Raw genomic sequence first — 16386 nt, 5'->3', positions numbered from 1 at the left:
CCAGGGGCACAGTGGCTTCCACAATCCTTAAATGGAAGAAGTTTGGGACCACTGCAACTCTTCCTCGACCTGGTCAACTATCACTAATGCCTTCCACTAGTCAAGGCTTTATAGCAGAATGTGTCAACAGAAGCCTCTCCTCAGTGCAAGACATATAAAAGCCCTGTATACAGTTTGCAAAAAAGCACATAAGGACTCCCAGACTATAAGAAATAAGAATCTCTGGTCTGATGAGATGAAGGTTGAACTAATTAAAAGCGGTATGTGTGTAGAAAACCAGGCACTGCTCATAGCCTCCCAAATACAATCCCAAAAGTAAAACTTGGTGGCAGCATCCTGGGGTGTTTTTCAGCTGCAGGGACAGGACAACTGGTTGCAATTGAAGGAAAGATGAATGCAGCGAAGTACAGAGATATCCTGGATGAAAACCTCTTCCAGAGTGCTCTGGACCTCAGACTGGGCCGAAGGTTCTCCTACCAACAAGACAATGACCCTAAGCACACAGCTAAAATAACAAAGCATTGGCTTCAGAACAACTCTGACCATTCCTGACTGGACCAGCCAGAGCACTGACCTAAACCCAATTGAGCATCACTGGAGAGACTGGAAAACAGTTGACTACCAACATTAACCATCCAACCTGAGGGGACTGGAGAGGATCCCTAAACTTGTTGCATCATTCCCAAGAACACTCATGGTTCTACTAGCTCAAAAACTTATGAGCATGAGATATTTTAGTTTTTCTTGTTTAATAAATGATCTGTTTTCTCTGTTAAGATGGGGTGTGGAGTGTACATTAATGAGCAAAAGAAAAGAACTTTCGTGATCTTACCAATTGGCTGCAATGAAACAAACAGTGAAAAATTTAAAGCAGTCTGAATACTTTCTGTACCCACAGTAAATGAAAACTTTATCTTTCCTTGTGTAAATGAACTTCAAAGGGTACTGGGTTGAGGAGTAGCCCAGCCATGGGCCAGGAGCTAAGGCTACTCCACAACATTGTAGCCTCTGATATCTCGCCGCACGTCCCCGTAGTGCTCTTTAACCTGTACCCACACATGTGCAATGACTTCCATCTCTCTTCCGGAAGTTATCCAGCATGCAATGGCACAAGCTGAATAGCCAAAAAGTGCAGTGGACACACACCGGGAGGTGAGACCTCAGAGGCTACAGGGGCGTGGCATAGCATAGCCCCCTGCGCATTCAAGCCCCAGTAGCCTCTGAAGATGATTTATGTAAACGAAAGCTAAAGTATTTTGTTATTTAGGAGGGAAAATTAGATAAAGACAGTGTAGGACTTAGTAGAAGTAGAAACACAGAAGGCATAGAATTTGTGTCAGAGTTAACACAAATGGTAAACTATGCCCACTTTTGGACAATAGTTGGAAGCAAATCTGAAAGGCATCAGGCTTCAAAGGACTTAGATCACAATGGGGTTAAAATGCATTTCAGCTATGCAAGATAAAGTTTAAACCACAGGTTTTCCTAAATGTTTAATGCAGCCACTAATAATTTATGTCATCAGCATCCTATTCTGCCATCCAGTTTAATGGAAAATAATCACTTGTTGTACAATATATTATGATTTTGATGCATTAAGTAGCAATTTTCCGGTAAAATGGATGAAGCTTCATTATTTATGTATTATTTGGAACATCTATAACTCTGATGAAGATTATCAGCAAATTATTATTCTCTTTTGGGGTTAATCTTTGATGTAGAGGCATAGGTCTGGAATGAAAATCAGGATTTATGAGCATTGAGAGGCATCTGGGCACAACCATACACAAACAGATTGTACAGAATCTGCTACTGCTGAAATATTTACCATCTGAGAATGACTGTCCAGAAGTGTTGTTTAGATATCAGAGCTTTTCTTTAGTTAATTATTTTCCGCCCACATACTGTGTGAGCACATTGGGCTCTGGAAATATTAATCTTTCTCAATATTGCTGTTATTTCAGTTTTCAATTTTGCCTATTTAATAAGTAACAAGCCATATGCTGACATAGATACATGCTTGTTATACACCTTGTCAAGAGGACTTTCGTGGGTTATCACCTCCTGATGGTTGTCTGATCCGCTCTGTTAAGTAGCCACAGACCTCATCATGTCACTTTCTTTATTTACTCACATTGATTTATGTAAAGCTCTACAGTATTCCAGTAAATGTGATTGAGGTAGGGGAGTGTCATGACTTGGACCTAAGCATACTCAGTAAAAGTGAATTTACCCACTCAAAACTAATGATGGAAATTAGTGGCTATTAAGGCTTTGCTAAATGGTGTAACATTTGAACTGATATGGTCCTCATCAGACACCGATGCCACAGAAAATATAGTATGAGATGTAGACTATAATTTTCGGTTCAGGTATACCCTTATACAATCATTGTATGAGTGATCACTTCTACACTGTACCAAAAGTTACAGTCTACATCTTGTTAGAGATTTTTTATCCAGGGTTCCAACAACCCTCCCTAAGTTGTAAGGTGATCTCCAAATTATATAGGTCTTTGTTTCCAGCACTTGGATAAGCAGCACAGAAGGACACAGGCACCTGGTTTTAAGCTGTACTCTATTACTTTCTATTCAGGGCACATTGCCGTGTATATAGAAATCAGAAATGCTTTTAAGAAACTGTAAAAAGGTGATAAAATACTGAAATGCTATAGGTTAGCTTGAATATACTTTGCAGAACTCCCAGAAACACCCTTAACCCCTTATCACCGACACTAGTTTTCAGCTCAATTACCAGACTCGATTTTTCAAATCTGACATGTCTAACGATAATTGGTTATAACTTCGGAATGCTTTAACATAGCCAGGTGATTTTGAGAATGTTTTCTCGTGACACATTGTACTTCATATTAGTTATAAAATTTAAGTGATAAGTTTTGCGTTTTGTTCTGAAAAAAAGTGAAAATTTGGCAAATGTTTGTAAAAATTCTTCATTTTCCAAGTTTGAAATGTTCTGCTTTCCAGACAGGAAGTAAAACTACCCAAAAAGCTTGATAATTAACATTTACGGAATGTCTGCTTTATGTTGGGTTGATATTTTATGCGTCCTCTCATTTTTATAGGATGTTGTGACGTGCAGAACTTTAGGTGCCATTTTTCTCATTTTCATGAAAATTGCCAAAACTCACATTTTAAGGGACAACTCAGCTTCCAAGTGACTTTAAAAGGCCTAAATAATAGTAAAACCCCATAAATTACCCCACTATAGAAACTTCACCCCTCAACGTATGTAAAACAACTTCTATTAAGTCTTTTAACCCTTTAAGTGTTTCACATGGGTTAAAACAATATGAACCTGCGATTTAGAAACTTTTGAATTTTTTTTGGAAAATACATTCATCTAGGCCAAAACTGACAGTTTCAGAATAAATTGAACGATGAAACGCACTGCAACGCTTGATGCCCAATTCCTCCCGAGTGTACTGATACCCCATATGTGGTGGTAAACTTCTGTATAGAATGAATGGAGGCGCCATTCACAGCAGATTTGTATTGTCACATTGTACAAGCTATAAACTTTTATTTTTTTTGGTAATGCGAACATTTGAGGGCTAATTATGTACGGGATGAGATACAATGTATAGATAACTAATTTTCGGAGTCTAAAGCTTATTCATGAGATTTTATTAACTATTTCAAGGGGGACACAAACAGAATCATCCAATTTTTATTTGGGATTTTTAGCATTTTTCCCCCCCGCTCCCCGTAATGTAAAAATAATATTTTATCTTTATTCTCTGATTTACTACGACTGCGGTGACACCTCATTTATATAGTTTTTCTTATCTTTGCTCAATTTTCCTGAGCAAAACCAGTATTGGAGAAAATCGCATTGTTTTTACTATTGACAACTTTTTAGGGCCATAACTTCTGTATTTTTCTGTTGTCAGGTCTGGTTGAGGGCTTATTTTTTGTGAAAAGAGTTGTTATTTCAGTCGTATCATATTAGGGAACGTAACTTTTTTTGATCACTTTTTAGAACATTTTTAGTGATTTTCAAGTTTTTCAAGTTTTTTTTTACGTCGTTCACCAAGCGGGTTCAATATTGATATAGATTTATTGTACAGATTGATATGGATGCAATGATAGCAAATATGTATGTGTTTTTGTGTTTCATATACTATATTTGCATTTTATGTGTAACTGGGGAGATTATGGGACATTTATTTATTTAATGATATTACATCATAAATCAATGACTAAATCATTTTTTTTAAACTTTTTTTACATTTTCCATCCTTTGGCTTGAACAAGCGTTCATCCAATCGCTTGTTCAAGCCTTTACACTGCAATACACTTGAGAATGCTCAGTTACTTACAGCCGGGTCGTGCCAGGAGGCGGAACCCGGCACAGAAAGGAGCCCACAGCCTCGGGTCACTCGTCGGAACCCGGGGCTGCAGCAGGAGGGAATCTGGTAAGCACACCGGGGGGGTCCGATCCACGGTGGGGACACTTACGCGCCGCGGTCATGCTTGACCACAGCGTGTAAGGGTTTAAACCCCCGGGATCTGAGTTTTTCCGATCCCGGGTGTTAGTGCCGGGTCTGGGCTGTGATATCACAGCCTGACACCGGCACTTGCAGGGCCCGATGTCCCGAAATCTTCTGACACGGCGCCGTAGAAAGAAGTACCCTTAATGACAGCCGTAAAAAGCCGATAGGGGTTAAGCTACTTTTCCCAAAATAATGGTGATGCACTCTATGTATCGTTTCTCTAAGAAGTGCTGTTCTCAAGGGAAGAGTTTTATCATTAAATCTACTGTGAAAGTTCGCCAGTCATCAAAATAAGATCGTTGTCAAAACCGAATAACAGGAGTCAAGGACAAGCAGGCAGGTTACACAAGATGATAGCTGAATCATAAAATGGATGGCAGTGCTCAAGATGGTGTCTGGGTGAACAAGATTGTGTCTGGAGAGAAATATGATATCCATCGCAATCTCATATTGTCTTTTCTACATCTTTGATGTCTAAAAAGGACCGTATCAGTCGCAATGTTACGCGGTTTATAAATTCATAAAGAAAACTCCCTGTGCATCGTAAGTTTCGAGTATGTGGATTCACTTACTGCTTAATACAAATAGATTGGAATCCAAACCGAGGCACCGAGATAATCCAGTTGTGCCACTGAACACATTTAAAATTGGACCTAAGGATATTTATTTATTCAAAATAATGAAAATCCAACATGGTAAGAAGTAAAACTGCAGTGAAATCAAACATCAAAGCTTTATTAAAATAGCATTAAATATAATTATATAACTGTATGAATACAGGCGGTCCTCTACTTAAGAACACCTGACTTGCAGAAGAGCCCTAGTTACAAACGGACCTCTGGATGTTGGTAATTTACTGCACTTTTGCCCTAGACTACAATAAACAGCTATAGTAGTTATCACAGGTCTCTGCAATGAAGCTTTATTGTCAATCCTGGTTCTTAGGAGAATCTATCATTTTAAAATGCAATTGTCACAGAGACCAAAAAAATTTGGCTGGGGCTACAATTATAAAATATACGGTTCCAACTTACATACAAATTCAACTTAAAAACAAACCTGCAGTCTATCCCCTTTTTTTGTCTCCTGCTGACGTGTTTCTTTAGACAAATTGCTGAAGATTGAGTCTAGTCCAACAAACTTGCCCTTTGCATTTAACAGACTGAACCTAGAATCTTCAAACTGAATAGACATGTTGGGGCTCATTTACTAAGGGCCTGAATCGCCGTTTTGCCATGGATTTTTGGCGCACGCAATCGGATTGTGTCGCATCGGCGCCGGCTTGCATGCGACGGAAATTGGGGGGGGGCGTGGTCGTCGGAAAACCCGACGGATTCGGAAAAACCGTGGTATTTTTTACATGCACCAGGAGGAGGATGGTGAATCCCGGGAAACTCTGAATCAATGTCGGACAACACGCCACGGGATCGTGAATGGACCGGGTAAGTAAATGAGCCCCGTTGATTTCAGGTCAATGATTCTAGGTTCAGACTGTGTGCCAAAAATGGGAGGCTGTCTTATATTATGTCATTTGATTCTTGCCTCTATTTAAAGTTGATTGGATGAGTTTCTGGACCAACTAAACAACAGGAAAAAAAGCAGTCCATAAAAAAACCGATGAAGCGGAATGAAATCTTCAAAAACGTAATTTATCGATATTGTAAGTAGCTGTGGGGCTGCACGATGGAGAGCTGCAGGAGAACGGTTGGCCAGGCTCTGCTGGGGGGATTTTACAGAGGGGATTAAGAGCTGATGGGGGGAGTTATTAATTATAAGGGGTTGAAAGCTGATTGGAAAGCTGATATGTGTGTGTGGGGAGATGTCAAACTGCGCTGATGGGAGCTGAGGTCTATTTAGGGGGTTTAGTAATTATAAGTGCTTTAGAGCTAATGGTGGAATTTAATGTAGCAGAGTGTTGTGTGTGCGATGTAGCAGGGCTGTCTCTGTGTGAATATAGTTAAGGAGTTTGTATGAGATCGACTGCAGAGATGTATGTGTGACAACCAATGCGTCTCTTAGTGCCCAAAATATATTGTAATTTTTTTGCCCCAGATCACTGATGAAGGTCTGTAGCCCTCTGTTGCTGTTCTTTTCTGGCCCTGAAGTGTTCAATTACTTAATCTCTACAGCCAGTCAGCACCTTCAAAAGCAGGACCGTTGACATTACTGTTGAATGTTGTACCAGAAATCAACATCCTCAGAACGGGGAGTTGGAGTCAGTTAAGCAAAAGTTTCTTCTCTTGCCCTGGCTCTAGCCCCCAGTATTTTTTTTATGTTTGTTTGAATTGTTAAATATCTACAACATTTAAAAGAAGGAACAAACATAGTTTCTTTTCTACAGACGCACTACTAAAACTAAAATGGAACACATCAGACATTCCCTTTAATGTACTTAATCAAAATTTTCTTCCTCGAGTTCACTTACAACCTCATTAAAAGAAATGCATAAAGAGTATAGTCCAAATGATAATCGTCTTTTCACCTTCCAGCAGTTGCAGATTTGGCAAAATATTCGGCAAAAATTTTTTTCTAAAAATCTGATGGAATTCTCTGCTTTGCTTCTCAGATATGAGAGTCTACGTGGTGAAACTGCAAGAAAACGTAAAGGTACAGTAGAATTGGCAGGGCACATTAACTCATACAAAAGGTATTGTAATTAAAATAAAACATCTAATAACAAGCAGCCAGATGCTTAGAAAAGACTGTAGTAGAAATATTTAGTGGACATGGTCCATTTATTTGGCAAGTAAAAAAAACCTTAAAAAGGCTGGACATAAGATGCTTCCAAAAATGTAGGTAGACGAATAAAGTGAATATGGCCAATATAAAGACAGACGGCACACAACTTAATTTCATGCAGCAATGTTTAGTAGATCATGCCCATGGATATTATTTAAACAGACCAAGACTATAGTTTAAGAGGATCTGCAATCTGATGCAAATACAATTAAGCCCCTTACACTCGAGCAAGTGTGATGCGTCCAACTCGTATTACACTTGCAGTGTATATGTACTGTTGGCTGGAACGTCCGACCCGAATGCTGACAAACGCAACCATGAAGAATTCAGTTCCGATTGATCAGCATCAAAGCCAGCACATGCTGTCAGTTTGATGTGAATTGGATGCACCACACAATCACTTGTAGCTAAAGGGCCTTAGGCATCTGAAAATGATCTTTTACCCTTTAAATATTATTAGGGGTTTTATTAGAGGTCTGCTGTAGACAACTGTCATACAAATATGATCACAACTGCTTACGGTTTAGTGAGGCTTCATTCACATCTGCAGGGGAGGGGGGGGGGGCGTATGTTGAATACCGGGATGTAGAAACTGCTAGGCCACATAGAAAATTTTTAAATGGGAACCCCTTCCTTGTGAACATTTGACGTGTAGCCTTACAAGAGGAGTGAGGGCCACAGGTGGGAGGCTAAACTAGCGAGGATCAAACTACAGAATAGGTCATTAATAGCTGATTCAATCAGAGCAACGTCTTTCGTGAAATTATACTGCAAACTGACTGACCAGCTAATGTGTCCTATGTCTCTCTATGTCCAGGCAGATGGAAGAATACTGTCAATTTCCCTCCTCACCCTCCTCCTCTATGTCTGACTCCTCCATGTTGTCTTCAGCCCAACCATGAAGTAGCAACACTGAACAATGCTGGCATGCAACATGCATATGGATTACATTAATGGCTTGACTGGATTTGTGAACTTCCTCTTGAAATGTTACTGCTAGCCGGCAGGGTCAACAGTGGACCGAGTAAGTAACATTTTTTACTTGGCCCACTCTGGCTCCCATGTAATTTAGAATAGATAACCCATTTATTAAATTACTTGCGTTACACCTTACCTTCCAATATGGCTGATCATGAAAGAAATGCCATTCCTTTGGGGGTCTGAGTAGCTGACATTTAAACAGAAAGCCTGAATAGCAAAAAAGTGGAAAGTAAACTGCCATTTAGCATTAAAAGACACATTTCCTACAATTTTCACAATTATAACACATAACAAATACTACAAGAGATCAGTTTAATGACAGATAAGTCGAGCAAGCAGGTGGGTTCAGATTAACGGCTCATTGTCTTGTCTGTGTTTCTGTATCTGGTCGTCTCATTACAGTTTATTGTCATAAAATATCAGCAGGAAAAAATGTTTTCCTTTTAAAAGTTTTTTTTTTGTTATCCTTTACAGGTCAAAGCCGGTTCCAACTTTAGATATGACTATTACTAGTCCCTCACTTATCCTTCTGCTTCTAAAAAGTCAATGGTCCACATTTATCTAAAGTAGGGCAAACTGCACTTGATGCAGTTCGCCTGTGGAATGTGCAGGGTGCACCACATACTGATACACGGTCTTCATTAATCTGGTACCCCCTGCACTGCTTGGGAAGTGTGCACCATCTTATTTTTGTGCACCTTTAACATAGAGGGTGCAACACAATTCTTTCGAGTCACTGTAATGAATGTGGCGCTGTCACGGGGTGCCCCTGCTACCCATGTCGCAGGCGCACCCGTGTACCTCCGTGTACCTTGGTGTGCCCCTCTGCGCTTGCTGCCTCACTCACCTTGCCGGGTTCCAGCGGCGTCCTCCGTGGCTCGGCAGCGAACTGGCTCTGTAACATTTAAAGGGCCAGTGCGTCGCCGCTAATTGGTACTTGCTAGCCACTGACCTGTTAAATAGCCAGCCTCTTCCTGTGACCCCTGCCGGATCTTTGTGTCTCGTTGCCATTGAGAAAGCTTGTTCCTCTTGTTCCTGTGTCCTCTGCGTTTATAATGATAAACTATCCGCTACGTCCCTGAATCTTATCCCGTTCTGCCTATCTTGATCTCCTGCCTGTCCCCGTCCACAAGTTTGCTTTGCGATGGTGTACTTTGCCTTGGCCGCCACTGTGGCCAAAGTCGCGCATGTTGAACAATTTGTTGGTACCACGTCGCAGCAAGTCCAAACCGCTTTGTGGCGGGCTCTGAAAACTGGGTAGACCTGTCCCAGGTGTCGGCCTACGTCATCGTCCGGAAAGAAATCTTTTCACGCAGACATGAACAAATTAGCTTGTCAGTCTGGAATTCTGGAGCTAGTCTTTCTATATTGGTGGCCAACTATGCAGCAATTGGTGTGAGACTATACTGTATATACACCTGCCCTAACTGTGCTAAGAACAAGATATTAAGGACAAATCTGCTCTTAATATTCAGTTTCTGTACTTGGCAGCATATGGCAAAGGTCTCTGATAATGAGCTTCCTGCATGTTTAATAGCACATTTTCTGCATTACCTCCAACTTCACACAATTTCTAACCAATATTTTCAATTATTATTAGGTTCTGCAACCTGCTATATTTTAAACTAGACTTCTTCTCAGTCCAACAGCCAAGATAAATGTATACATTTTACATGTGTTGATTAATGTGTGCTTTTTTGCTCATATTTTCATACAGATAATTCTGCAATGGATTACAGTAGTACAAAAGTGAATATGATTTTACTGTGGAAGGCTCCCAGTGCTCGCTCAATGAGAGAGGGGGAGGGAGCCCCCAGCCGCCTGCAGGAGCCGGATAACGGGAGCACAGCACCGGGCACCCCGCTCTGATAACCCGGCACCGGGCCTTGTATGGGGCCGGGGAGGAGGAGCATGAGGCGCGCTACGTGTCACGCGTCAACGTGACCACGTGACGGAATGCGCGCACTGTCGGAGTAGAGGTGCCGCTGGAGCCGCTGGAGCCGCTGAAGCCCGATGCCTGGCCGGCTACAAGAAGCATGGTACCGCGGACCGGAGGTTAGCAGGAACCGGGTGTAGGACGGCGCCGCTATTTTAAAGCAGACACCGTGGTCGAGGACGAGGAAGGCGAGGGGTGTTATTATCCCCCCCAAGACTCCCTCCGTTGAAACCCGGCGCTGGAGTGATCGTGCCCCCTCGGGATCTGGGGTGGTTGTTCCCTGCGAGCATACGCGCTGGTGGGAGACCCCCTGGTTGAGGATTCGACTTAGAGCCGGACAAGGTTATGGGAAGCCTCCTATAGGTGTAATGCCGTTGCTGTGCCTGCTGTTGCTCCTCAGTGGTTGCCTCATGTTGTCCATGGAGTGGTGAGAAAAAAAAAAAAAAACCCTCTGTGTTTGATGCTACTATTTCTCTTTCTTATGAGTGAAGTATCTTACTAACTAATGCTTGATTGCTGCCTTAAATAACCCAAAGCAATATCCAAGACTCTATGACTGTGACTGTGTTATACTAATAATTCTGCTTTTGGCAAATAACATAGCAGCACAACTCAAACGTGTACTAATCCTGCCTTTGCTCCTGAACATTACTACTTTACTCTCACGTTGAATTTCACAGTGAAACAAGTGGATCAAAAAACTTTAATACCAAATATTACATCTGCCTCTGTTTCTGAACACTACCACTCTACCCTCACGCTGAATTATACAGTGAAACAAGTGGATCAAAAATGTAATATCAAAGATTACATTTGCGTTGTGTTAATTCAACGCTGAATTTGCTTGCAGCATCCATGGTGGTTAAAACGATGTTTAATGCTATCTCTATGAAAACTTAAGCGTTGTAGTCCTATACACAAAGGACTCTACTTTGGTGGCTGTGGACTGAACTAAACTGAGGACTTTCTTTCTCTACTCTCTTGATGTAATTTAACAGCTTATTGCTTGCTCCTGACTAACCAATGTGTTTGCTTGGGTTGATTAGTCTATTTGTGATTTTGTATTATTGCTTATTTGTTTATTTTTATTATGTTACCTTGGTACATACTGGTCATTAAGGTTGAAGCAGCTCCTCAGATCTGTCAGGAAACTTAGAGCCCAAAGGGGAAGAGGGAAAGAGAAACACAACTCTTTAGTGCAGTGTCTCTGGGAGATTCAAACGGGAGAGAGAAGGGAGGAGTGAGGTGGGAGAGGGATAAGAGTGGAAAGAAAGAAAAGCACTATGGCCAGTAGGAAGCAATTGAAAAATTCCTCCAAACCCAGACTCTCTGAAGTTGGGTGCTCCCCTAGCGAGAAAAAAAAGGAGGGAAAAATGGATAGCTATCTCCAATCACCAATGTCCTCACAGAATAAATCTAAAAAAACGGTGGAGAAAAATAGGGGCCTACTAGGCCCACAAGAAATGGAAGGTATGGAAACTACTAATATAGGGGACAGTAATGATGATAGAGAATACCGGGATTCTGAAATCTCCCTAAGAGATATATCTTCCCAACTGACCCAATGTCTTGACGCGGTTGGTAACGTTCTAAAAGAAATTGGTGGTATGAAGGTAGATATAACATCCATAAGAGAAGATATGTATAAACTTAGAACACGCACAGAAGAAGTTGAGACAAGAGTGGGAAATGTTGAGGATAGGATTGAAGAACTTGCCACTAAAATTAGAAGATTAGAGAATAACGAAAGAGGATTAAAAGATAAAATACTGGACCTAGAAAGCCGCTCGAGGAGAAACAACCTACGAATAGTAGGACTCCCAGAGGGCTCAGAAGGGAATGATATTACCAAATTTGTTACGGATTGGCTAGAAGCCACCTTCCCAGAGGGGGTTCGCACCAGGATGTTCCTGGTTGACCGAGCACATCGAGTTCCAGCCAGAGCTCCCCCTGTAGGGGAAAGACCTAGAAATATCTTGGTGCGATTACTCTCTCCAAGGGATAGAGATAGCATTCTGAGAAACGCAAGGTCCCTGCCACAGTTACAAATTAACAATTCCCCGATTATGTTGTTCCCAGATTATCCACATGATATTCAAAAGAAAAGAATGAGCTATGTAAGCATAAAAAAAAGATTAAGGGAAAAGGGAATCATCTACTCACTAATCTACCCAGCAAAATTAAAGGTGATTTATGAGGGAAAAACAATTTTTTTTGAAAACTCTGGGGAAGCAAATGAGTGGATGGAGAGAGTTCTAAAAGTTTAGCACTGTTGGGGCGCTGCTTCTTGCTCGGTAAAAGGGTGACAAAAGAGTGGACAATAAAATTGTAGGATATTATAGGCTCCGGCGGGGGCACATTTACCCCGACATGAATAATGCTCAAGGAAGAGTTCAGGGATGAGTCATCCTTGGACAAGGGAAAGGGGGGGTAAAGGGTGGGGGTGGGTACGGTGGTTGATATTAAGGTTGATTGATTTATTATATAACACTGGAACAATAAGATCTACCTATGCACAAAATATAAATGGTTAAGTTAATATCTTGGAATGTGAGGGGTTTGAATGATAAGCTAAAGCGGAAAGCCATTTTTGATTTGTGTAAATCATACAACCCTGAAGTAATTTGCTTCCAGGAAACCCATTTGATAAAGGAGACATGTAGTTCCCTGAGTAAAGCTTGGCTGGGGCATTATTATAACTCAACCTTTTCTTCTTATGCTCGTGGTGTTAGTATTTTGATCAGGAAAAACATTGGTTTCCAGGAAATTGGTGTTAAAATAGACCCTCTGGGTAGATACATAATTTTGCATGCCTTTGTGAATGGTATAAAAATGGTTTTGGTTGGTATATACCTACCACCCACTGCTCCACTTGAGGTACTAGTGAGTATCGCTGGCCAATTAGAAAAATATGAAGAAGTTCCTATCTTTTGGATGGGGGACTTCAATAATATATACAGTGTAAATTTGGATAAGGCGAGAGGCGGACACCTAGTATCTCAACCTCAAACCTCGCACATAACAATATTTGGAAAGCTTATGTCAGAACTAGGTTTCAGAGACGTATGGAGAGAAAGAAATCCAGAAAAAAGGGCATACACTTGCTATTCCAAGACGCATGACTCCCTCTCTAGAATAGATTTCATACTGTCAAATAAAATAGGAAGCGAAATGATAGAGGGGATAGGAATGGGGGCTAGGGGTATGTCTGACCATCTACCAACATGGGTCACAGTAAAAAAACTGTTAACATCTGGTCTTGTATTCTACAAGATCAAGCCATTTTGGTTTGATCTAGTGAAGGATAGTATGGACGGACATAGAGAAATTCAATGGTTTCTGGATAAGAATGTGGACTCACAAAGCCTTGATATAGTGTGGGATACGTTAAAAGCATACCTGAGAGGGCTTATTAAAAAACAGATTAGCTGTTTTCAAAAGAATAAAAGTCAGACCATGGAAAATCTCAAATCCAAAGTTATAGCCCTAGAAAAGGAGTTTGTGGAGAACCCCACAGAGGCGAATAAAGGGGCATGGATAGAGGCACAAAACTATCTGGGAAGGTATTGCATAGAAAAAGCCTCTAGAGAGAACAAACTCCGAGGCCAGAGGTCAATCTTGGGGCAATATACATCAATGAAGAAACTAGCTAGTCTAATCAAAAATCAACAAGATAATAACTCTATCAGAGGAATTAGAGGAAAAGAGGGCAACTTGGTGACTACCCAAGATGGAATCCGGGAAGAATTTAAGTGCTTTTTCGAGAGTGTATACTCTTCAGAGAGTACAGCAGAGCCAGGAGAGATAATGGAGCTATTAATGAATATATCCATCCCTCGACTATCACCAGAAGAAGGGATGCAGTTGGAGCAGCCACTGATGCTAGAGGAACTAATAATAGCACTTAGGAACTCCCCGAAAGGGAAAGCAGTGGGTTCGGACGGCATCCCTGTTGAAGTGATAGTAAATTATGCTGATATACTACTCCCCCTTTTACTTAGGGTCTACAACTATTCCCTTGGGAAGGGGCAACTCCCGGAGTCCATGAGGGAGGCAATTATTGTTTTAATCCCCAAAGAAGGGAAAAACCCTTTAGAGCTAGATGCATATAGACCGATCTCCCTGCTGAACTCCGACTATAAATTGTTGGCAAAGATCTTGGCAACAAGATTGTTGAAAGTAATCGGGACTGTGGTCCATTCTGATCAGTCGGGGTTCATGCCGGGGAGATCGGTCCGGGATAACATCTTAAAACTGTGGTGGAATCTGCAGGCCCAGGGTGGGACGGGGGTGGGGAGGGTGGTGGTTGCACTCGACGCGGTCAAAGCCTTTGACCGCGTCGAGTGGGACTACATCTGGTCCACATTGGAAAGGATGGGTTTCGGACCGCAGTTCATTAATTGGGTGAAAATCCTTTATAAAGGAGCTTCAGCGAGAGTTAGTGTCAACGGGAGAGCATCAGCAGCTTGGCAGCTATATAGAGGTACAAGGCAGGGGTGTCCTCTTTCTCCGCTCTTATTCGCAGTAGCTTTAGAGCCTCTGGCTTGCAATATTAGAGCATCTGATAAATTGGTGGGATTCAGGTGGGGTGAGAGGGAATCTAGACTCCAGTTATATGCAGACGATATGCTAATATACCTGGATAATTATGAGGACAGTATTAAAGAAATCTTTGACCTCCTAAAAAACCATGGTAAATTCTCTGGCATATGTATTAATTGGAGCAAGTCATCATGTCTCCCGCTGGGTACAAGCGGGCAAGTGACTCCGGTAATAGATCATCTTCTGGTGGTAGAGAAAATGAGGTACCTGGGGATAATGGTTAGTAAAAACTTGAGGGATTATGTCAACCTAAATATTAAACCCTTGATTCACAGTATAAGACAAAAAATAATAGTGTGGAGGAAAATGAATTTATCTATGGCAGCTAGAGTGGTACTGTTCAAAATGATTGTATTGCCTCAGATTCTCTTCAAGTTTCAAAATAGCCCTATAATTATACCAAATAGAATTAGAAAAACGTTGAACTCGCTGTTAAGGGAGTTTTTATGGGATGGGAAGACACCTCGTATAAATTTAAATAAATTATATGCACAAATAGATGAAGGGGGATTAGGCCTTCCGGATTTTCTTTCTTATTTCATTGCAGCACAATGGCAAAATTTGATGGATCATGATTGCTTCATAATGAGGCATATGTTAAATAAGGAATTTAAGTTATTGAATGTTTACAATATCTGGTCACTTTTGGAGTCAGGAATATTTTCAAAAAAAGAAGTGAAAGCACACTACCCTATATTTGAATTAATGAGTTGGGTTTGGGAAAAAACAAAAGAGAAACTGCACTATAAGGGATTCTTAGAGGATTCACCACTGTGGGGGTTCACAGATAAAAGCTTAGCACCTTTAGATTATTCAAGGTTTTGGTTAAGGAAGGGAGTACGTTTTTTTGTCCAGATATTGGATAATGGGAACCTAAGATCCTTTGAAGATATGTCTGAGGAATTTAATCTTAGTCAGAGAGATTGGTATTATTACGTGCAGCTTAGAAGTGCTTACAAAGAGTTTGCAAAAAGAGTAAAATTTATAGTAGAAAAACACCCACTTAGTTTTGTCTTCGATTTGGAATTAAAAAAAAAGGGCTTAATGTCTAGAGTGTATAAAATACTGCTGAAAAACCAAATTTACCCTCCAGCCAAAGGAGGATTCAACAAATGGAAGAAAGTAGTACCCGATTTGTCCTTAGAAGTATGGGTAGACTCACTAAAAATGACAAAAAAAATTACTAAAAACATATCCCACATTATTACCCAGGTATTTATTATACATATAGCTCACTATACTCCGAAACGATTGAATTGCTTCAGGAAGACTAAGGATGAAAAGTGCCCTAGGTGTAATCTGGTGGATGCAGATTTAATACACATGTTGTGGCGATGCCCGAAATTACATTTATATTGGGAAAAGGTCCTAGACAGATTGACAGGGTTATTTAGCTGTACAATTGTGGCAAGTGTGGAGGTGTGTATTTTGGGTTCTAAAATTGGTGTAATAGGCTCAAAGAGTGGGGTGAATTATGTGTTGAAAGGTTTACTCATGGCAAGAAAAGTGATCCTATTTAACTGGAAAAATAAAAAACCCCCAAACGTGCAAAATTGGGAAAACAGAATGGACATCTTGCTACACGCAGAACAATTAGATAAAAAAGAAGGGAATC

At 40.9% G+C, this 16386-nt stretch overlaps 1 protein-coding gene across 2 annotated transcripts in view; it reads right to left on the bottom strand.

Moving 5' to 3' along the window:
* Positions 1-5227: 5227 nt before the first annotated feature.
* Positions 5228-16386, bottom strand: part of LOC140118573 (ammonium transporter Rh type A-like) — a 79752-nt gene continuing 68593 nt past the window's right edge. For both annotated transcript variants that reach the window (XM_072136656.1, XM_072136655.1), the window contains 2 exons: positions 8367-8440; positions 5228-7102 (listed from right to left, as the gene is read on the bottom strand). In XM_072136656.1, the coding sequence (XP_071992757.1) occupies positions 7076-7102; positions 8367-8440 (101 nt within the window). In that variant the 3' untranslated portion in view covers positions 5228-7075. The remainder of the gene's footprint in view (positions 7103-8366; positions 8441-16386) is intronic.

Source organism: Engystomops pustulosus, chromosome 2 (genome assembly GCF_040894005.1).
Source record: "Engystomops pustulosus chromosome 2, aEngPut4.maternal, whole genome shotgun sequence".
NCBI classification, from domain to species: domain Eukaryota; kingdom Metazoa; phylum Chordata; class Amphibia; order Anura; family Leptodactylidae; genus Engystomops; species Engystomops pustulosus.
The sequence above is the reverse complement of the archived record's forward strand: the minus strand, read 5'-3'. Positions and strand labels throughout refer to the sequence as shown.